The following is a 23,036-nucleotide window of genomic DNA, read 5'->3' on the forward strand; positions in this document are numbered from 1 at the left end:
GGAGAGCCCCCTGCTCTGGTGCAGCTGCTGCACAGCTGGAACACCTCCCGGGCTCTGGAGCTGCACCACGCTGCTATGAACATTATCACAGAAAGTGGCAGAGACCCGTTGTTTTTCTTCCTGTCCCACTCTTTCCCATGTGTTGTACCAGATTTTGATGTGGGATGCTCCCAGATGAGGTCGTTTCAACTGGAACAAATGTGTCTGCTACATTTTCACCCCTTGCTTCCTTGTGGCACAGGAGGCCTTCAGAGGGACAGGAGACATTGTGTTTTCTGTAAAATAGTTTATTGAGTGCTCAGGGAATTAAAAACTACAAGGTTTTGCTTGCAGTTGCAGAAGCAAGAAAAAAAAAAGTTAAACATAAATTAGTAACCTAATTTGCTACTTACAGTGCTTCTGAAACCCTCCTTTGAATCAGTCATTGCCTACCACGACCTTTACATGAATACCTGGCCTTTATATTTATGTAGCAGAGTATTTATAGATTAAAAAGTGCCTTTCTATGGCAGTAGGGTAAAGATTATGAAAGCTGATGGAGATTTTCAGTCCTTTTTAACTCTTTGCTTCTAGGCCTCAGCTACACCCTGCTCCAGTTTTCTGACTTAGGTGACTTTATTCCATAACTCCACTGTAGGAATAAGAATGAAGTCGGTGTAAAATAAACCCCACTTTTGTCCAGAAGCTTCAATGGACTTAGATCAAATCAGGAAAAAGAAAAAACCCCACAACCCAAAAGCCAGAGAGTGATTACTGCAGTTAACTCCAAACTACATTTGCTGTGTAGAATTTCCATTCCATGTATTGTTTTCATCTTCTCCATCATCCTGAGTCCTCAGTCTATAGATTTTGCCTTCTTTTTTGAAGTCATCCCCTCGCTTTTCCACCGCTCGTTTCCTCACGGCTTGCCTGAGGGCACAAAGGACAGGGAGGTTTGAGGACAGAGCCCTGGTAAGTGAATGCAATCGATGCAAATCATGCATCCTTCCTTCCTTCCCTTAGCCCCAGTAATAGTCTTCTTCAGCCCTGTGTCAGGCAGGAGCCAGACAAACTGAGGGAATCTGCTTTCCCCTGGAGAAGCTGTTCCCGTTGGAGCAGCCCAGGGCTCTCCTGCTACAGGGGATCCCATTCCCTAGGCAATGCAAAACCTTCCCTGTCAAAATCAAGACTTCAGCTGCTTGAGGTTCTTGTACAACCACACCAATTTGACATACAGATTTTGAAAACTAGATATCTTCCAAACAATATCAGCTGAAAGGAAACCCATGTGTGGAGTCACAGCTGAATTCCCTGTTCATAGCTGACAGGGAGACAATGCTCTTTCTACCCTGTAACTAGAAAGTGAAGCCAACAACAGGCAGCTTGCTCCATCACACATATAAAAGCCAAGAAATGCTAGTTAGGCTGCCATGCAGTTTACTAGCCACCAGGTTAACTCTTTAAAGCAGATGGAAGGGTGGGGGCTAAAAACTATGAGGAGAGGGCAGCCATGAAAAGACAGACACAGTTCCGTTCCCCACGGCGAGAGCAAAACCCCAGCAAAGCAGTCTGAGAAATCATGGCAGTAGAGAGTTCTGGTTACCTGCTCTGCTCCACGCTGCTGGATGCTGAGGGACTTGGATGGTCTGGCTGGTGAGCTGTTCTCACAGGAGGCTGTGAGGGGGGAGGGCTCGTAAACAGGAAGTTGCTGATAAATCTCCAAACCGCTAAGAGAGGATAAAGTATTGTGCCCAAGAACTTCCACAGGTCCCCTCCTGAAGCCTGAACAACAGAAGTGGCAGGTCTTCCCGCCTGGGCATGGACACAGAGAGCAAGCCTGTCAGGTATTCCTGTCACCCCAAATCATTTTGCAAACTGTCTTAGAGGAAAAGACCAAAGTTCAAGCCAAATATCGTCATGGCTGAGTGACGGCAAATACCCAGCTGCAGTACTGCCGTTTGCAAGCAAAGGAGAAGCAAAGCAAGCCAGAGCCAATACCTACCGGCAGCAGCACTACTGAGGCACTGGGGGCTAACTCCAGGTCCAGTAACTTCTTTCCATAATCTTCTTTGGTGAACTCCCTTCTGGGAAACATTGTGGCCAGAGAAAAGTTGCCATAAGCGTTACCAACCGTCTGGGAAAAGGGGAAGAGAAGGTTTTCTTTGTAACTGCTCCCTTTCAAACCACCACAGCTGTCTCTGTTCATCGGGTCATAGCGACCCAAGAGCTCTACATCCAATCATCAGTCACCTTCAGGAGGAGAAATGAAGCATTTTTCATGTCTCTCTCTCTTAAGTAGGGCTACACTGCAGTGATGATACTGCAAGGGCAGTAAGAAACTAAACACACATAAAGGAAAGCAGCTGATGACAATTCCCCCACCATCAGCATCTAGGGGATGCTACACCAGCACCAAGCTGAGAAAACAAAGCAGCCCTTTACCTGTGCAGCAAACTGCCTTGCTTCTTCCAGCCGTGCTTCAGATGGGAACTGGTTAGTGAAGGAAGATCCATCTGGGAGGCGGAACTGAATCCTGGCTATTGCACTGCAGGACACGGATGGGGGTCAGTCAGCACAGCAACAGTTACACATGCTCCCAGGGATTGAGCTTAGTGGTATGGAAACATGGAAGAGGAACAGCCACCTTACTTATGGCAGTGCAGAGGGGTTGTATGTTTGATAACCACTTGCTCATGTATGTTGGTGCCTCTCCTGTTTTTCACCTGAGCCCACGACCCATCGCCATTCAAGCAAGATATTTCCATTAGTAGTACAAGAAATGAGTGAATGAAACATAAACCACAGTTCTTTGGTGTAGCCTCTACTACTTCCGTTCATCTTCTCAAGAATTCACACTATGAGGGCACAGGCATTGGAGCTGGTTTGGCAAGTAATTCCATACTCAGCACACCCAGGCTGTCTGGTGCCCTTGCTGTCAGGCTTTACTTGAGCAGCAACCCATGCAGTTCTGACATTAGCTGTCACATTCTCACCTCAGCTAATTCCCTACCTACCTCCATTATATGTGGTATTTAAATCAAAGATCAGAGAGAAAAAGCTCTTCTCTAACTAAAGTAACACACAAGGGAGGGTGACTAGTGTTTCATGATTGGGAACAGCCAAGAGCTTGTTCACTTCAGTACCAAAGCCATCCAACTTATGTCACTGTTTAAACACTCCAACACGGCACCAATTAGTAAATTAGGATCTCTTGTAAATCTCTTAGAAATACAAGCTTCTTCTCTCCCCAGAAACATTAGGCTTCTTCCTCTACAGCAACTCACCTTCGCTCCCGTTGGGAGGCCTCTTTCCTGGCCTCCATTTCAGCCTGTTTGGCCTGAAGAGCTGCAGCTTTTGCTGCTTCTGCTTCTTCCTTCGATTTTGCAAAGCGAGCTGCTCTCTCAGCACGATCCTGAGAAAGGACCAAACAGAAACCTTCCTTTTTACCACAAATTGCAAGTTAATAGGCATCAAAAGACTCAACACCCAACTCCACAGACGTGACCAGGCTATCTGGAGAAAAGGCAGCAGCGCTGCACAGAATTATTCACTGCCAAACTGCTGTGCCTCGTGTCATTAGCCAAGATGACACTTTTCATGAGTCACTCCCCACAAATAGTTGTTAATAGAGGATCTTCCCTTGCAAGTGTTAAAAGGAATAACTTCATGACAAGTCACACGATTGCAGTTCTCAATGTCCTAGCCCAAAACCTCATCATGAGGGATTTCAGTTGTTAGAAACTGTTTAGGTCCACAGATGCAGACCTATATATACAAAGAGAAAATAATCCTCACTCCCATGTGGAGATCAGTGCTCTTCTGCATGCCCCACAATGAAACAGTCCCTATGTTTCTGTTCCAGAGCTATGCTTAAACTGCAGTTACTTTGTTTAAATGGCAATTCTCCACTGGACTCAAGCAATGTGACAGAAAACTTGGCATGTTTGTTGAGATAGGGAAGATCACCACCAATATGGAAGCAGAAGCTCCATGTTGTACACAGGAAATGCTCCCTGAACCCCAAACAAATTGTTGCACCACTAGGCCCAGGGATTCCAAACAGACAACCAGGCAACCTGTCACAGTTTCACCGCATGGGAGTGTAGCCATGAAGTACAGTGGTGGCCTCTAGGAGAGAGAGAGACAGAGAAGCAGCAACTATCTTCCCAAATGAAACATGTACCATTGCAATCTGCTGCCTGATCCGCTCCCTGGCAGCCTTCTCTTCTGCCTTTTCTCTGTTCCTTTCCTCCAACATCCGTTTCGTCAGTTCCTCTTCCTGCCGCCTTTTGTACTCCAACATTTCTTTGCCAGTTTTCCTCCGTTCGATTTCTTTCTTAATTTCTTTCTGAATAAACAAGAGACACACAAAAATGAGACCAAGCATACTGCCTTGGATAAGAGGAAGACAAGACTGAAGTACATTTGAACAAAGAAGGGATTTACTTCAAGTAGGGATGGGAAAGTTAGAAGCGGTTTTGCATCTGTGCGTTACCTGCTCTTCCTCTTTCCTCTTCTCTTCTCGTCTTTCTTCAAGCTTTTTTGTTATCCTAAATGTAAGAATGAATTAAAAACAAAAAGCCTTAAAACTGCAGTGTCTTGTTATTAGCATTTTAGAGTTGTAATGAAGCATTTGCAAATCCCTGAAGAAGGGAACGTGTAACAAGGAACACGAACAGCGCCAGCACCCCGTGTAACAGCCACCATGCGTTCACACGCGGGGGCACCACCCACAAAAAGAGTTTCCAGCTAACAGGGTTTTAACCTATTCCTTCTCTCCTTTTGCCCTCAGTAAATGAAGAATCTTACATCTTACTGTCGAACCAACTGGTAAGAAGTACAATAAGCAATTACTATTTATGATCTGTGGTAACAGAAACACTGCGGTTCTATCTCTGAGCTATTTAAGCCATCTGGTTTCTTCCGCACATCACTTCCAAAAATGGAAAGCAAATAATATATAGCCCTGACGTGGATGCACATGCATCTGCCTCATCTATCCAGAAAGGTGCCTTAGAATCAGGATTGACATAAAAAAATCCTACAGTCATTTACACTGTATTTTAAATCTGGGGAAAAGGGCAGGCATGGCCAAACAACATGAGAAATCAGAGCACCAGAAGCATTTTGTTTGCCTGGTGGCTGTTCTGCCTTTTGAAAGAGAAACTGCTGATTATCACAGAACTTGTTTGAGCAGGGGAGTTGGACTGGATGGTTTTTAGAGGTCCCTTCCAACCCCTACCAGTCTGTGGTTCTGTAAATGAGCTTTGTCTCTCTTCTCCCCTGATAGAGATGCTGTAGAAAGATGCAAATATGGTTATCATTGCTGCTGGATGCACATTTCACAGAACTTTGCTATTTCTCAAATGCTGACTGCATTTTCTTACCAGCACTATGTAAAATTGATACTTATTATGCAACACCTTTCAAAGAAAACTGCCATAAATGTGATAAAAAATGGCTTTTAGCAGTATAAATCATCCTATTTACTGAGAATGTGTTACTGGTTTGAGGTAGGATATGACAAATAGTATCAGTCTTATGGATGCTGAAAAACAATGTGATGCACAAAATCTTGTACTTCAAACCCATCCATGTAATGAATGAACCGTGTACTGAATCAGATGCCTCTGCTCACCACTCTTTACCTGAACTCATCAGACCTCAGCACTGATCACTGATCAAACAAGAGTCTCAGAATAGGATTCCTTTGGCTTGAAATGTCTAGGCTACAGTCACCAAATAGACACAAAAAAATGACACAGCCTCTCTGTGCCAAACCTCCATTAGCACCTTATTACCCCAGTTTCAAGTGCTTTCAGTCCAGTGTTCAAAAATTTGCAGCAGATTGTCTCTAAGTGATCTCAAAGATTTCTAGTTTTCCAGGTGACCCTTTTCTTTCAGAGTATGTGAAAAATGAGATGAATTTAAAAGACAGTTTTGTATGAACCCAAGTGTTGTCACAGACAGCTACACAAAAATACCACATAAACGTTTGCCGGGTGCTAAAATAAAGCACCAGAATCCTGCCATTATGCCTGTTTGTTCAAAGAACCCCAAACCATCACAGAACAAAGCTGCCTCCTGAGAAATACAACACATTAGGAAGGCTACAGAAGACTTACCTTTCGACTTTGAGCGCGAGATCATTCGCGGGCTGAGAATCCCTCACTTGTTCATCTAAACAATTAGCTGCTTCCTGGCTTGCATGACCTGGATTTCCTCCATCTCCAAGCGATTTACAAGTAAAAGAATGCAGAAGAGAAAAATAAGAGGTGTATTTCTTATGCTAAAAAACCAAACTATGCTCATTGTCAGCCATCATCAAGGAGGACATCTGAAGAGAGAGAAGAGGTTCTGCTATATGGGCTTCCCCCCACAGCAGTTTGGTTTCAGGTTACTGGCTCCAAGAAACTTTTAAAATGAAATCCTGTTTCAGTGTGCCCAATTTTCTTTTGTGCCATAAAGCCACAGATTTCTCACTCATCAGAACTGAGCAGAATGACAAGTTCTGTTTCCTTCTGGCAGGGAGGATTCTGGGATACTTGAGTTTTACCTGAAAAAGTCCACTCGGTACATTGCATTTTATGTGGCATCAGACAACACTTCCAGAAAACAAAACCCATTTCAAGAGCAACTTAGCATTGTGCAACAATACATTACCAGCAGAAGGTCGTATTGTCTCAGACAGAACAGACTGGGGAGAGTCAGAACATGCTGCTGCGCTGGACTGTGTGTTTTCTGGAGCAGCGTCAGGTTGAGAGGAGGGGCAGGGAGCAGATGACTGACTGCCATTTTCCAAAGGCTGTCCTTTTACTGTGTGCATCTAAGAAAATAGGGGAAAAAAAACCCCAAGACTATGAAACTTCAAATACTTTCCACAGGTTTGAAGGTCAAGACTGAACTATTTTTGGAGAATCACAGAATGGCAGGGGTTGGAAGGGACCTGAGTCCTATTAAACAGATCAAAGTGCAATTACCTCGTGCTGCTGAGTGTGATGCAATCATACCTTCTCTGTATTTCCCAGTTTTAGTCTTACACTTGAAGCCAAACTATCTACCTCCATCTCAAGCTCTGCAGTATCATTTTATACATCTACATTACCAGAGAATGTTACAAAACCACGTATGAACTTTACTGACGGAGTGACTGAATGCCATTCCAGCCTAGAGTTCTTCACGTATTTCCTCAGTGTAGGTGTTACACAGATGACCTAAAACAATCTGTGAAACAAAACAGTAGCAGAGCACTTCCACACAGTGCTTTCCAACCTGTACAGTTCGTGTCCTGAATTGAAGTTAGCTGATTTTGTTGCTGGAAGGACACAGAACTGGTAATCTGTACTACCCCCAAGGCACGTTCTAAGGGCCAGGGACATCACGTGAGCACGCTCAGCTCCCTCTGAAAGGTGCAATCTGTCAGCAAGCATTACCTGTTTCACCTTCTGGATTCTGGTAACAAGCTCTTCGACAGAAACGCTGCCAGCGATTACTTCCAAAGGGATTCCATTGTCTCCTATAAAAAAACTCGATGGGACACACACGACAGGATCTGCACAGCAACCGTTAAGGGCCACAAACAACAAAAGCTCACAAAGGAACTTAAAGGATAAGCACAAGCCCTTCCTACAGAACCTTCTGGCCCAATATTCTATCTCCACCTGGTTGCCACTAGTCACTGTCAAGGAAGGAAGGGAAAAAACCCAAGACACTAACAAAACTGCAGGGCAACATTACATACACCTGATGAGCATTGCTTCTCCTCTCTGGAATGGTTAAAGCCAAAACATTCTCCTCCAACACAGGTGTGTGTGACAAGTGATTGTGCTCAGATTTGAAGATTTCATTTTAGTGTGAGAAACAGGTCATTCAGACAATCCTGAATTCCTCACAGCATTAAGGCAATCCGAGTCAGGGCACCAAATTCCCTTTTCAGCACCATCCAGAGTCCCTGAGCTACAGGCAGCGACCTGCTTCAGGAAGGGCAGATGCTTACCCAGCTTCATACCTGTGTCCCTGATAGAACGCAATCCACTACTTTTTCTTCCTCCTTTGCAAGTCTCGACTCCAGCTAGTAATTTAGAGCACTGCTCCTGTGCTCTCTGATGATGATTAGTAATACCAACGAGTTCTTTTGTTCACATAAAGCTTTGGATAATCCTCTATTTGCAGAGTAATGTAGGAGTAACGTTAAAAACCCGACTCGTTCACCTCTAAGAGCTGACAGTAAGTTGGATTCCTAGATGGTATCTTTAAACTACACAGTTTATTGCACGTTTTTGTGCCCCAAGGAGTACTTTTAATAACATTGCTTGTAGATACTTTTCCTAATAACAGTGTTAACTTGTAAAGAGCAATTGTGTGTAACCATAACGTGGCATCTAAAGTGATCTCAAAGGATACAAATTTGAGAAAACTGCAGGCACGCTTCGCTGTTAGGAAGAAAAGATTGGTTTAGGAGCAATCATCCCACAGCAACTTTAGGTTAAGTCTTTATCATAAAAATAACTGTCCTACTACCACACACCAAACTATTTAGATCCTTGAGAGAACACTGAAAGCAAATTTGCACCGCATCTTCTCATTAACATTTTGCATAAGTGTTGATATGGTGACAATCCCTAGTTAGCACAGTTGATGGCATTAAGATTTAGGGAAACAGTGCTAAGAAGCAGTTCAGGGAAAAGATATCCACTCTCGAGTGCAAATATATACTCTATATATATATAATATCCTAATGAAATGTCTCTAAAGCATTTCAAAATCATACCCTTGTGGGAAATGCACTTTCTGCACACCGACTGGACCCTTACACAGAACAGTTGAGTGATTTACCCAGGAACTTCATTGCTTCTCTATGCTGGGTGTTACACAACAAACACATTTTCTCTGGGGCTTTACAGGTTTTTAGCTCTCTGAATTCATGAGAGTTTGAAAAATGTGTTATGTAACTTGGCAAATCAAGAACTGCCTCAAGAGTAGTTGCATCTTGATTCCAGCTTTTTTAATGTAACTTTTGTGGCTCTTCCTGTTGAAAATGGACAACCTCGGTCATTCTTTTACACAGCCTGAAATATGCAATGAATATTCTGCAGAATACAAGAGGAAATTTTCTCAGGCTCTAGTGGCTTCAGGAGTACTGAACCCACTTATGTGCTGGAACCTTGTTTTTAGACTACCTCCAAATCAGGGCGAGGACTTCAAAAGCCTCTGACTCTCCTCACCATCAGTGAAAGGTTGTATATGAGACAGAATTAGAACAACAACAAACCTTTTGGTGTCGATTTTAATAGCAACAAAACCATCTGAGGCAGCTTCAGTCACCTTCTCATCTTCCCACCTTGCAGCCATCTCAGTAGATTGTTCATCCTCACCTGCAAGGCACAGCACACATGTGAAACTAAACACACCATAAACTGCTGCCTCTGGTTTGATTTCAACTTTGCTTCAAATGCTTGAAATTACCTTTGAAAGCCACGTTTGTGATTATTTTCAAGTTAAGGTTCTGGGTTTGGGGGGGTTCTTTTTGTAACCTGGAGACAATTCACTCCAGTTGATTTGCTGGCTCTTGAGAGCAGAAGGGACTGGACCACACAGATGGAACAGAGGCAGAGGAATTGGAGGAGATGGCGAGTCCAACGACAGGCTTGATTGCATCAGTAATTGCACAGCCACCAAAGGGCCTCACATTCACGTCACTGGGAGCATGCTTGTGCTTCACTATTGTGCTTACACTCATAATACAGAAGCAGATTCTGCAGCACAGTCAGAAGGAACCATTGCTTCTCCCTGGCACTGAGCCTGACCTGCTAACATGCTGAAACGATCCACTGCTTATCCCTCCTTATAAGTTTAATTACATATTGGTATACCTAGCTGCTAATAGGTAGAACTATAATTTCCACCCCAGACAAAGTTTCACAGTGTGATGGTGTTAAGAAAACCCAACAAACCAAAAAGCACTGATCTGCAGGATTATTTGTCACTTAGTTTTGTATTCCAGTTCCTGCACCTGAAGAGTAATAGTAGGAAGGGAGGAGGAGGCATAGGGAGCACACAGGAACATGAATAGCAGTAGAAGAGGAGCCACCTAAGGGAACCTGAAAAGGTGTTCCAGGGCCACAGATTCAGAAGTGTTATGTCAATCAGAAGAAACAACATCAATCACACTTTTATGTTCCAAAGCACTAGTTTAGCGAGGATTTGGGTTAATAAACACGTTTTGATGATTATTAACCATCTTTCAACAAGTAAACTGGCCTCCAACTGCTTGTTTATCTGCAGTCTGTGTTACCTCCTAGCAGCTTGGAATTGACTGTGCTCTTGATGAAAAAACTTGAGTCACAAGTATAGAAGCACAGTAGTCCTTTATCCCACAACAACAAATCACTCGTTTGTTTTATCCCAGTTGTCATTTCATGCAGTACTTCTCACTTATTAAAGATCAGGAGTTATGTGCCCTCCCCTGGTGAAGCTCTGCTGCCTCAAGGCCATGTCTGTCTGGCCCACAACATGCTTCTCAGAGAGATAAGGACCAAAAATGTACCAGTTTTGGAAGTGTGTTTTCCAACCACATGTATTGGTTTTTCCCTCGGAAGTACTGGAGCAAGTAATAGAGAAGAATACTTTATTAGTCTACACAGACAAGCATTTAGGGTATTTTAGGTAGGACTCTCTCCTCTTCCTTTAACTGCAGTACTGCCAACTGTGGTTGGTGGCTGCAGCTGTTCTGCCCAGGGCGGCCGGGCCTCCTCCCCCGTTCCCCAACGCTCACAGACAGCTGCTTCACCACACGCCTCTTCTAAAGGCCATTGCTCATCCGATTAGGCTACTAAAAATATCTCACCACTTGCCTAACTCTAACTTTTCCATACAAACAACTGCTGCAGACAAAGAATGCTGAGAGACACCAAGAGGTCAGAGACTGTTCCCAGCACAGGCTCTGCGAGACGCGACCCGTCGATGAAAACGCGGGTCACTCGCATTTTATAAAGCCCTGTACCGTGCAGCACAGTTCAATCTGAGACTACCCACAGAACAGTTGCTTCTATCTTTTTGTTTTGATAACCCTTAGGTTCACTTACTACAGTTTGGTAGTAGTAATTATATCCCGAAATGAAAACTACCGGGTCACAGCATCAAGACAAGAGGTTGAGCTGAACTTCTCTTAGTGGAAAGATCTACATACAATCCACAGCCCCACTTGCTCAAACTTGGTCAGGCCAATTTAGATATCTATGTAGGGAGAACATCTCCATCATTTCTCAAGTAAATCAGACAGCTGGAAGAGCCTCTTCTTCTGCAATGATTTATTTCCTATACGAGGAACTTACCCCAAAGTCATCAAAGGTTGTGAAAGGACTTTAATTCCCCTGTTCCTCAGCACACAGTCATCAAGGAATAGTGTTCTCCTGTCAGAAGAAGGATAAGCCCATCTGACTTACCAATGTCCAACATTCCATAACTACTCAGTAAGAGGAAGGATTGTCCATTCTGGAAGTGCCAGAAACCCAGGACACTAAGCTGTTCACTTTTTCCTTTGCATCACCTCATGTATTTCTCTTGGAAAGTGCTTTGACACAGCTTGGCTACAAAATACTAACAAACAGCTCGACGGCTGCAAATCAGTGCTTTGTTAGAAAAGAATCTAAAAATCAAGTTATGAACAAAAGAAGGAGTGTTTCTACAAATGTTACCAAAAAGAAACACAAACATTTTAGCTTGAAGTATTTTCTTTCCTCCCCCCCTTCATTTTTTTCCCTTCTGGAAAGCACTTTTTATGAGTGGCTTGGTATTTTCACGTCCAACTTTGGGAAAGAATAATCTTTAACATCTCAATCGATACAGAGGTGGTATCTGAGGAGATTTCACATCAAATGAGCAATTAACTTTAGATTAATAACTCAAGAGCAGAACAGCTACAAATAAGACACCAGAAATTCACCAGCATCCTGTTTCAGTACCAGCAACACTTTGTGTAGCAGAAGAACCCAGTAGCATTTTCTTGATAACACAAAGTAACCTGTCTGGTCCCCGAAGCAGCCTCTTTGCTTTGTGTGTACAGAAGCCTCTAATCACACATCTCACCTAACATTTAAAATGGAAGTTTTGTAAGGCAGACATGCTTCACCTCATGCTCCTGAAAAAGTATGCAACTTGCCATAAATGCCACAGGATCCTGAACACTCTTACACAGCTGCATCAGCAGGGTATGCTGGGAGGGTTTTAAAACCTGAACTAGAAAATGTTGGGGTTATGGCTTCAAACAAAAACGTTGAAGAAAAAACCAAAACTGGTTGAACAACATGCAACTGCAGTCATGAACACCACCTCATTGTTAAGATAAATAGCCACATTATCCCTTGCTTGACTGGAAAATATTCTAGAATCAGAGAGAATAATCCAGTTCTTCATTTTCTAGTGCTTGTTTAGACAAGTGCAGTGGAGAGGGAGAGGACAGACAGTAGCACGAACCAGAGACGAACCCACCAGAGTCCAGTCATTTTTGTCAAGGCTGTATCTAAGAGCTGTCCTCTGCAGTGGCCACACCAAAATCACAGTTCGTTCAGATGTTTAATTTCTCTCACCAATTGTTTTCCTTTATTAATTCTCTGTTCCCACATCCCTAATTGACAAAGCACACAGAACAAACCAGGACGCTTCTGGTGGTGTGTCTTCCTGCTCAGAGCACTGCTTTCCAATGCTTGTCTCTGGTGTCTGTGGGCAACTACGTGTGGTGCAAAGACTCAACGACACCATCACCACCAGCTGTGAGGTTTTAAACGGGGATTGACCCAAACAACAAACCCCATCACTACTAGCATAAAAACAGACTATTCCTTCAGCATCTTTCAGACACATCCTTGGTGAGAATCTTGGGCTTCTCAATTCCCCTTTCCAGGAGGCATAACAGAACTGCTTCTCCATCAGCTCCACCACAGATCAGCTGCCCCAATCCCACTGCTCCTGGGGTAGATCAGCACTCCCCAGCTCTTTCATTTTGGACATAAGCCTGCCCAAAGTAACACTTCTCCCTTTCTCAGGGCTCATAAGAACAAGTGTCCCGGGTTTTGGCTGGGACAGTCCATTTTCTCCCTGGCAGCTGTACAGCCTGTGTGTTGGATTACCCTGAGAAAAACGTTGATAACAGGGATGTTTTGGTTACTGCCCAGCAGTGCTCACACAGCATCAAGGCCTTTTGTGCTTCCCACCCTGCCCTGCCAGTGTGGAAGCAGGGGACCCAGAGAGTGAGCATGGCCAGGACAGCTGACTCCAACTAGCCACAGGGCTACTCCTCACCACAGAATGTCATGCCCAGTATTAAACTGGGGGGAGCTGGAGGAGAGGGGCAGATCCCCGCTCAGGCATCAGTCAGTAAGCAACTGCATTGTGCACCACAGAATCACCCCTTGGTTTTCTTTCTTTCCATCCATTTCTATTACTACTGTCATTACATTTCATGTCATTTTAGTTAGTAAACTGCTCTTACCTCAACCTAGGAGTTTTACTTTCTTCTCCTCACTGGGCTGGCAGGGGAGGCAAGCAAAGAGCAGCATGGTGCTGAGCTGCTGGCTAGTGTCAAGCCACCACAACAAGCAAAACGAAGCAAGCCAAACCCTCACAGCATGCTACAATGTCAAAACTCAGTTACAACCCTGCAATCATAAATTTGCCACCACTCTGTATATCTACATCCAGCTCACCAACATCCACATCTAAAAGAAACGGCCAGTTTTGGGTACGATATTAGTTTCAGATAAAGACACTGCAAATAAGTTACAACGTGCACTTTTCAACCCCTGATACATGTGGATCAAGTTCAAAATACTCAGAGGTACTCAGTTACTACTAACAAATATTTGTGGTGGGTTAACTTTAACCAGATGATGCCAGGTGCCCACCAAAGGCTCTCTATCATATCCCTCTTCAACTGGACAAGGGACAGAAAACATAATGAAAGGCTTGTGGGTCAAGATGAGATCTCTCAGTAATTACTATCATGGGCTTCCCACAGGGTCACAGCTCCTTTGGGCATCCCCCTGCTCCAGCGTGGGGTCCCCTGGGGCTGCAGGTGGGTCTCTGCTCCCCTGTGGCCTCCACAGCTGCAGGGCCCATCCTGCCTCACCATGGGCTGCACCACGGGCTGCAGGGGAACCTTTGCTCCAGGCCTGGAGGACCTCCTCCCTTTCCTCCTCCTCCTCTGCCCTGGGTGTCTGCACAGCTCTCACTCTCACTATTCCCTCTCCTCTCTCTGCAGTTGCTGTTGTGCAGGTTTTCCCCTTCTTATCTCTGCTCTCCCAGAGGCGCTGCCACCGTCACCAATGGGCTCGGCCTCGCCCAGCGGCAGGTCCGGCTGGGAGCCGGTTGGTGGTGGCTCTGTCAGACACTGGGCAGCTTCTGGCAGCTTCTCACAGAAGCCACCCCTGTAGCACCTCACCACTCCCTGCCAAATCTTGCCATGCAAACCCAATGCAGAGCATTTGAAACACCCAAGACATTTGGCAGAGAACTTGTAGCCCTGAGTAGCAAGTTGTGGCACACCTTGTGCTTCACAGGTGAAGATGTCAAGTGCTGAAAACACCCCTCAGGAAGTTTCTTGTTGCTTACCACCTGGCTCCCCATTTCATTTTATGCACATGCTATGATCAACTCATTACTGACTCGGAAGGCAGAGACACACTGCAGGTAAACACACTCAAGTAGGTTTATATATATCAAACAATCCAACAGTAAAAAGCTTTCCCACCATCACAGCACCCACCTGCCATCATCATCTGGGGGCTACCCCATTCCTCCCACCAACACAACACACTGTGGGCTAAGAGGACCTTGGTTTCTAGCAGTATGTTTAATATCAAGTAGAAAATGCTGTTCCTCAAGTATAAGGAGCGTTGTGTCAACAAAAGAACCAGTTTGCTCTCTGTTCACGTCCCCTTTGGGACTGCTCTTTTCCTTGCAACTAAGCAAATCCCACAGGTCAATAATCCTCACGGGATCAACACGAGCCACACGTTTAACGTGGGGTTGGGGTTTTCTTTCTGCATGAGGCACCTGAAAATCTTTAAGCCACAAGCACTTAAAGCAATAGTCACACCAAAAGAAACAACACACACAAAAACACAGGAAAAGAGATAAAAAGCCCATCTGATGTCCTCCTTTCCCTCATTTTTCCAGACAGAAAGGCAATGTACACAAGGAGTTTCTATGGGTTTCAGTTACCATGCTGTTACAGAACGGATGGTATAGGCAGGTCGAAAGAAAAAGGGCACGGGAACACACACAGCTGTGTAAGTTCCAGCAGCAACTGAATGCGGGCTTACGCAAGGACACAAGGCAGGGGGAACACCGAAGGGCAGCGCGTAGCCCAGCGGTGCGCCGTAAGCAGGGCCGGGCCGGGCTGGCGGCGGGGCCCCGGGCTGACACAGCAGAAATCCCCCCGCGGCGGGAGCGGGAGGCGGCGAAGCAGCAGCTGCCGGAGGCGCCGCGAGGCCTCCGGCGCGCTCCGCCCCGGGGCCGAGCGAACGGGCAGCGCCGGGCTGCCGGGGCCGCGGGCGGCCGGGCTCGGCCGGGGGAGCGGCGGCACGTCCCGGGGCCGCGGGGACACCGCCGGAGCCCGGGGCAGGGCTGCCCGACGGCGGGCTCGGGAGCGGCCGAGCGGCGGGCCGCTCCGGGTCGGTCCCGTGCCCCGCGCGGGGGCGGCCGGGGCCCGGCGCCCAGCACCGCTCCCCGCTCCCCGGACGCGGCCGTACCTGACACGAACACGACGAAGACCGAGCTCCGCTGCTTGGCGGCGGCGATGGCGGCCGGGATGGAGCCGCCGAACCACATCATGGTGCCGCCGGCCCCGGCCGCCGCCACACGCCGCCCCCCGCGCCTGCGCCGCCACCGCCCCCCTCAGCGGCGGCCCGTCCCGCGCCTGCCCGCGCGGCGCCTCCCGATTGGCGCCCCGAGCGCCGCCAGGTCCGCCTCAGCCCGGCGCCATCTTGCTGCCTCGGGCAGTTGGAGCGCCCGCCCGCCGCTGCCTTGGCCCTGGGCAGCGGCCCGACGCGAAACGGCTGCGGCGGCAGCGTTGGGGGCTGTGGGTTAACTGGCCCCAGCATCCACCTCGGGAAGGTCAAGGGTGCGACAGAGGGGAAAAGCGATGGAGGAAGTAACAGTTTGACAGAAAATAATGCAAAATGTGTAAAAAGCAGGCAGAGATCCTCCGTGAGAGGCAGGAGGGGAGGCCAGCACTGTGCTGCCCGGTGCGCCAGGCTGCCTGTGGCACTGGGACGGCCTTTACGGCTGCAGCCAGCAGAGACAGGCTCGCTGAGGGACACCTCACAGAACGAAGGCAGGACAGGTTCTTTCAGGTGCTCTCATGGCAGAATGACGAAAGAATGCTGGACTTAAGCTGTGGTGAAACACAATTAGGACTCTGTTCTGTTGCTGTGGCAGGATACTGACAAACATTTGAAGGACAGAAGTGAAACAGTTACTCAGTCTAGAAAATGCAGTTTCTCAGCCTGTTGTACTTTGTGTAACCGGGAGTTTAGTTATAAAAGTCACTGGATAATAAAAAAAACCCTACAAAGCTCTAGTGAAAAGAGGCAAATAAAACGTAACAAAAATACACAAGAATGGTTTTACTTCTGTCAAGTTGCAATGTGTGGAAAATGTGTCACAGTAATCCTGCTCCCTGGGCCAGCTTTGCATGCAAGTACTGTGCTTCTGCAGGGCCCTTAAAGAAGTAACTGTCAGAACACTGTAGCTGTCTTCTGAGTTGTTTTCTCATAGATTCGTAGAATAAGGTGGGGGTTGGAAGGGACTTCTAGAGCTCATCCAGCCCAACCCCCCTGCTAAAGCAGGTTCCCCTAGATCAGGTCACAGAGGAATGCATCCAGGCGGGTTTGGAAACCTCCAGAGCAGGAGACTCCACACCCTCCCTGGGCAGCCTGTGCCAGGGCTCCCTCACCCTTACACTAAAATGTTTCTCCTTATGTTTAAGTGGAAGTTAATAACTTGTTTTTAATTGCGCTGTTGCTTCACACTAATCAATGGTTCATTAACAAATTAAGTTTTATCAGTTTAAGACAAGTAAAAAGGACCACAAAGACAAGCTCTGGTGTATTTCCTACTATGTGTTAATGTGGTGGACTATTACAGCTGTTTCTTAGAGTAACTGGAAGCCATAAGACGGGTGTACCAATCTCCCTCATTAATCCTCCAGCTAGTGCAAAAGTTAGGATATAAGAAAGAAGCACAGTGCCAGTGTCTCCCTTCTCAAGTTCAAACTGAGGTCCTCCATAATTCAAGTATGATGTGCAATGCTGCTTTTTCTTTCCTTTTTCTTAAGTTAGCTGTCAAGTAATTTTGGGAATTTATGGGTGACTAACCACTTAGGGCTAAAGCTGACCCATACTGCAGCCAGCTTTGAGCACAGCTTCCACCTCTGTGGCACCTGCCTCTGAAAAATGTCACTGCTGTCAGCACGGGGTATTCTCATCAGTCCTTAGGCCAATTCAGATTCTCAGTTAACAAGGGCATGGGACCTGAACTAAGAATAAACCTCGCTGTTAAGCGTTATCCACAGCAGCACGGTTTATCATTGCTACTGGTTTCAAAAGCACACAACAATCAGCAACATATGGATTTCCCTATATAGTTCTTTGGTTTATGGCACTAGTCTTATCTGACAGCCAGGTTTCTCTTCCAAGTCCCTTGCAGTTGCATGCATCCCAGATAACAACCAAGCTTATGTGCTTTACCAGATTAAGACTGCAAAATGGGAAAAAAAAAGCAGCAAACACTAAAGTGTTTGTGCCCCGGACCAAATATTAATGCTTAATCATCTCTTCAGCAAGATCCACTTTTAACAAACAGCAAACATCTCAAAACATCAGGCAGTCACAAGGAAGAGAAACAATCAGCCTAATTAAGGGCTGCCAAAGAGAGTCATGTCTGAACCGCAGCCCTGCCAGCCTGAGCACACAAGGCAGGCACTGAACTAAAAGGAGTCTCGAAGACCCTGGGCTAGGAACATGATTGGCAACATTTCCAAGTCAACTTGGTTGATGTGGAACCTTACAGCTGAAGTTTTCAGATGGGAATGGTGACTTTGCTCTCAGGTCTTGTTTTATCTCAGGTCTCTTATTCTCCAGAAGAAGAGAAATTAAAGAGACTTGATTTTCAAAACATTCTAGAAATTAGTCCTTTCTAAGGATCCTGGTCTACACCTAAGAAATCAGGCTTCCAAAATGAAGCCACATTGACACGGTGCACTTCCAGTTTATACCTCTAACATAAAAGTAGTTTCATCAGTTTTCTGGTCACACCTTATACCAGCACAGTCCTGCTGAAACACGAGGCACATGAGGCTGCGAGTGGATTCGCTCTCCCTCAGCCCAACCCCAGGTCCACGTGGTTTTGAGTATTCCCAGAACACAGAGCTCAAATGTGGTTTAATTCTGAGTGCTCCTTTTCACTGCAGTATCACAAACAACACTGAATCCCTTCACAGTTCAGGGATGCATTTGACACAGTTCTATTACTGTATTAATTAAAAATGAGAGAAATAGTAGCCCTGGGTGGAGTAAGTAACAGCCACATTTGTTCTGCTTTCCTGGCTATTGTCCCAGAGCTTTTTCCTCAGCTTTACAAGTTATGGAACATTCCCAACCAAATCAAATGCATTAAGTTACTGCAATGGCATTTAAGTCCCCAGTTCATCCCTTTTGCCACCATTTGCTTTAAAAACGGCTGTGACAGGAAGCTCCAGCACAGCAGGGCGGCAGCAGACTTGTGAACGCTGAGGATTGCTCATTTTACACACAGCCTGTTTGGTGCGTAGATTTGCTTTCTAGAACATGATCCAAAGCCCCAGAATCAATCCAGCTCAGGGGTTTGTACAGTCTGCAGTGTGTTTAGAGGAAGCAAAAGGAGGCACAAGTGTAGAAGGCAAGAAGATGCTGTTGGTTAGATGAGCTTGCAGTCTGCCTACTACACAGTATGGAACAGCACAAAGCGAGCAAGGAGCAAGCCTAAGGAACAACTGTACAGCTGAAATACTTGAATTCTCTGCCCACTCTGGACACTGGAGGCCTCTGACACTTCCAAAGTCCTGCTAATGGTTCCTGCATGGGCATGTCCACACCAAAAAACATCACTGCCCTACTTAACACCAGGGAAAACACAGTTGGAGGGAGTGACACACCTGTAGTGATAGAGGTTAGGTATCAGATTCAGGATTAGAACACAACTCCAGTAAATGTTCTCTGTTCTAATTCTAGGGCAATTTGTGCTCAAGTTGACAACTTACTTGAGAAGAACTAAGTATTTGCTGGGCCTTGTTCCTAACCAGCGTATCCTTCCCTTAAATGGTTTGATTTGGTGTTGGATTTAATTCTTGGGTCACTCAGAACAGAGGGAAGCTCTGGGCTAGCAACTTCTCTGTATCTATGAAAGAACTTGTCCTGGAAGGCATTAGGCCCAGGAGGCAGCTGTCTCTAGGGGGCTGACACACCCTTTGGTGCAGACCTTTGATCCCCTCTGACAGGATTAACACTGGAAAGGGGTGAGAGGCAGTGAGGGAACCTGGGCCTTGGTCACATTCTCTGTGCGTCCAGGAGAGCAGTATTAGTCTGCCTAAATAGGGCTCTCACTGCTGCAGGCTTTGGGTGCAGTGGACTACAGCGATTCAGCTCACGGAGGAAGAAATACACCCCCCCATTCTAGCAGCATATTCCCTCTGCTCAGTAACCTGAACAGCAACTACCACCACACTTTTGGAAAAGGAGGGTGAGGGGATAAGGAGACTGGATGATCTCTAGAGGTCCTTTCCAACCCCCACCATTCTCTTCTTCTGTCTTTTGGCTAGGGGCTTGAAGCAGAGCCTTTTCCCCTGTTTTAGGGGGGCAGCTGAGGCAAAGTTGACCTTCAGTCACACAAACACCTGTTGCTGCAGCATTTTGCAGAACAGAGTCCCACATACCCAATTTATTAGGCTGCTTATTAGGGCACTTTTCTTCCAAGTACTTTGCTTCATCACGTGAAGAATTGAACATGCAGAGGACTCCCGCTGTTCCACGTGTTTATGTTTGGCTACTTAGGGACAGGATTTTTTGTATACAAGATGAAAATGAATGTTGGTTTAAGGCACCTTAATTTTTCACTTCTCTCTAAAATATGTTTTTAAACCTAAGTTTTACCTTGAGTTTCCACTTACAGAAGTTACAAATGTACCTTTCACAAAGGCTTAAGAATCATAGAATGGTAGGGGTTGGATGGGACCTTTAGAGATCATCTAGTCCAAGCCCCCTGCAGAAGCAGGGTCACCTAGATCAGGTCACACAGGAACATGTCGAGGTGGTGCTTGAAGACCTCCGAGGAAGGAGACTCCACAACCCCTCTGGGCAGCCTGTACCAGGGCTCCCTCATCCTCACAGTGAAATAGTTTTTTCTTATAGAAGGGAACAAGCAGTTGCTCATCTACAGAGCAAATCTGTGCCTGTGCTCAAAGTAAAAACCCAAGAGCAGCCCCTCACGGGGTCTCTCCCTCTTTCTACTTACACAGGGAAATATTTAAAAATGATCAAGAAACGCTTCAAGAACGACAGAGTGAGTGCTGCTTTGAGGAGTTCCAATCCTTGTGATATTCTGAAGTCCTTCTCTCGCATTTGAAGGGATCCAGGTATGCAGGCAGCATTCAGAAGGCTCCTAGAAGTTTAAACAGGCACACTGAAAACGTTTGTGTTTGTAAACATTTATTTTCTTGAACTGAAAAAGGCTTGCATCAGCACACATTGTACAGCCTTGCAAATTACACAAATTGAAAAAGGTTTGTTTCATTTATGTGCAATGAATCTTTTAAATGTCCAGTGAGCATCTGCAAATGAGGAAAAACTTAAACCATTAGGAAGGTTTCCAGCACTTATCAAACACAATTATCTTAGCGTGAAAAGGAAGAGAAAGAGATCCATACTGGTGGGAACACAATTAAAGTGCAAACATTTTGTCACTTGTGAAGATCCTGTTTAGTTTCTTCATACTTTTGCTAAAAAAGGAAGAAATATTAATGTGATTCAGTGAACATTCTTTGTAACCCATTCATCTTCCCCTTTTAAATCATTAAACTTTTGATCAGAAACAAATCCTTCAAGGGTACAACCGACTTGTAATTTCCTTTGACATTTCCTGAAGGAACCTCAAAAGAAAATGACCATCTAAGGAGTTAGTTGCAAAACTTACAGAGACTTTTTTTCCTTTTACTTCTTTTTCTTTTTTTTCTTTTTTAAAAACAAGACAAACAAAACCCATCAGGGACAAAGAACAGGTTCACTTGAAGCTTTGGGGTAGTTTGCTAGAAAATGAGTGTAATTCCTCGAAAATGGCTCTCTTTTTCCCCTCCACCAATCCTCAGGTTCCTGCCTTGGAATGGACAGCTGTGTGCTGGCTGTGAAAAGGGATTATAAAATACAAATCTGGATATGGATTTTTAGGAAGGTTTGCTGTACAATAGAACTTTGGATCTGATACAAGAATTCAAAAATATAAAACAAAACTACTATAAAAGTAGGGGGCATTTCAACAGCGTTCCTTGCAGAAAGCTGCCTGTCTCACAGATGGTTCCTTGCTTTGTCTGGGATTAACTCTGTATACTTTTTTCTTCATCTTGCTGGGTTCTCTGGGCTATTTATTCTTCAATAGCTAATGTCACATGAGAAAACATCCCAGGAGGCTCTATGAAGAGAACAGAAACCCCGTAACATCGAGCCGATCACAGAGAGGAGAACATGGAAGTAGTAAAGGCTGAGCGTCCACTGACGCGACTGCTACTGAGAACTCGCCCTTTCCAGAACGTGGAAGTCGTAGTGCTTCTTGCTTGTTCTCAGCCTGAACTTGTTCACTGAGGTACTACTTTGTTTCTTCAAAGCATTCTGAGCAGCTGACATCGTAGGGAACGTAGCTAGAACCGTGTAGGTGGAAGCCAAGTCACTGGGTTTGGATGGCTCGGTGTTCCCGCCACCGTCCCCGCTGCCGCAGTAGCGCCGCTGCTGCTGCTGCTGTGTCTGCAGACACTGCGAGTCCCTCAGCCACCGGATCTTGGCACCAACCTTTAAAAGTTCTCCAAAGAGTTTTTCGGCTTCCATGCGAGTGATGCCTTCTGGCAGCTCAGTAATTTCTAGAACCTTTCCCACAACTGAAACAAGAGAAACAGGGAATCAAAATTGGTCACTGCACTTAGCATGGAGCAAACCACAGAAGTTTACTCATTTCATACTTGCAACTGCAGTTGGCTGATTTTGTCCAGTGACAGGACTAGGGGTAACAGGCACAAGCTGGAACACAAGAAGTTCCACTTAAATACAAGGAAAAATTTGTTTGGTGCTGAGGTGAGGGAGCCCTGGCACAGGCTGCCCAAGGAGGGTGTGGAGGCTCCTTCTCTGGAGGTTTTCAAACCCGCCTGGACACATTCCTGTGCCTCCTGATCAAGGGGAACCTGCTTTAGCAAGCAGTTGGGCTGGATGACCTCTAGAGGTCCCTTCCAACCCTCAACATTCTGTGGTTCTATACCAAACACACAGACACTCCCTGTCTGGTACTGTAGAGAGCCTTTTGCTTTTCTCCCTATAGCATCTCATTGGCTCTGCCTGTTAACTCTTCACACGTTACCATGCTAAAAAACTAGTCTGTCTCTTCTCAAAAAATCCTCTCTGGTAAATTGTGATAAAAAAGCTCATTTCTCTGTAACTTCCTGCAATGAGTTGATGGTACGTAACACTTGCCACAAAAATTCTTTCCAGTAAAGAGAGGAAGATGGACACTGGCAGGTTCTATCTGGATGCCATCTTTACCAGCTCCAAGGAGTTAACTTGTAGATCTCCCAATACATCCCTAACTCCACATGCTTACTTACATTAGAAGAATTAAAAGAAAAAGAGTACAAACTAACTTGTTTGCATGTTCAATTTCACATGTCATGCAAATAAAAGGAGGCAGGGGTATGTATATTTAATATAACAGTATTTAATGAAACAATATAAGAGAACTTACATCCAGTAAAGTGATAAACTTGCTTT

At 45.6% G+C, this 23,036-nt stretch overlaps 2 protein-coding genes across 14 annotated transcripts in view; both read right to left on the minus strand.

Annotated features, from left to right (window-relative positions):
- Positions 1 to 272: 272 nt before the first annotated feature.
- Positions 273 to 15,869, minus strand: UBXN4 (UBX domain protein 4). 4 transcript variants are annotated; one of them, XM_062005244.1, is made up of 14 exons: positions 15,729 to 15,817; positions 11,313 to 11,390; positions 9,251 to 9,353; positions 8,383 to 8,411; positions 7,413 to 7,531; positions 6,643 to 6,805; positions 6,105 to 6,207; positions 4,475 to 4,529; positions 4,163 to 4,327; positions 3,264 to 3,391; positions 2,422 to 2,524; positions 1,982 to 2,113; positions 1,583 to 1,791; positions 273 to 909 (listed from the first exon to the last, which is right to left on the minus strand). In XM_062005244.1, exons 3-14 carry the CDS (start codon positions 9,328 to 9,330, stop codon positions 771 to 773), a joined length of 1,425 nt encoding a protein of 474 aa, XP_061861228.1. In that variant the 5' UTR covers positions 9,331 to 9,353; positions 11,313 to 11,390; positions 15,729 to 15,817; the 3' UTR covers positions 273 to 770. The 4 variants fall into 4 exon arrangements, with proteins under 4 accessions (XP_061861228.1, XP_061861231.1, XP_061861227.1 ...); XM_062005247.1 differs by lacking the exon at positions 11,313 to 11,390 and having other exon boundaries at positions 1,583 to 1,653; positions 15,729 to 15,869; XM_062005243.1 differs by lacking the exon at positions 11,313 to 11,390 and having other exon boundaries at positions 15,729 to 15,869.
- A 4,834-nt stretch (positions 15,870 to 20,703) lies between these two features.
- R3HDM1 (R3H domain containing 1) overlaps positions 20,704 to 23,036 on the minus strand; it is an 84,434-nt gene continuing 82,101 nt past the window's right edge. For all 10 annotated transcript variants that reach the window (XM_062004451.1, XM_062004450.1, XM_062004441.1 and 7 more), the window contains one exon: positions 20,704 to 22,156. In XM_062004451.1, coding sequence (XP_061860435.1) covers positions 21,789 to 22,156 — 368 coding nt within the window. In that variant the 3' untranslated portion in view covers positions 20,704 to 21,788. The remainder of the gene's footprint in view (positions 22,157 to 23,036) is intronic.

Source organism: Colius striatus, chromosome 11 (genome assembly GCF_028858725.1).
Source record: "Colius striatus isolate bColStr4 chromosome 11, bColStr4.1.hap1, whole genome shotgun sequence".
Classification (NCBI taxonomy): Eukaryota; Metazoa; Chordata; class Aves; order Coliiformes; family Coliidae; genus Colius; species Colius striatus.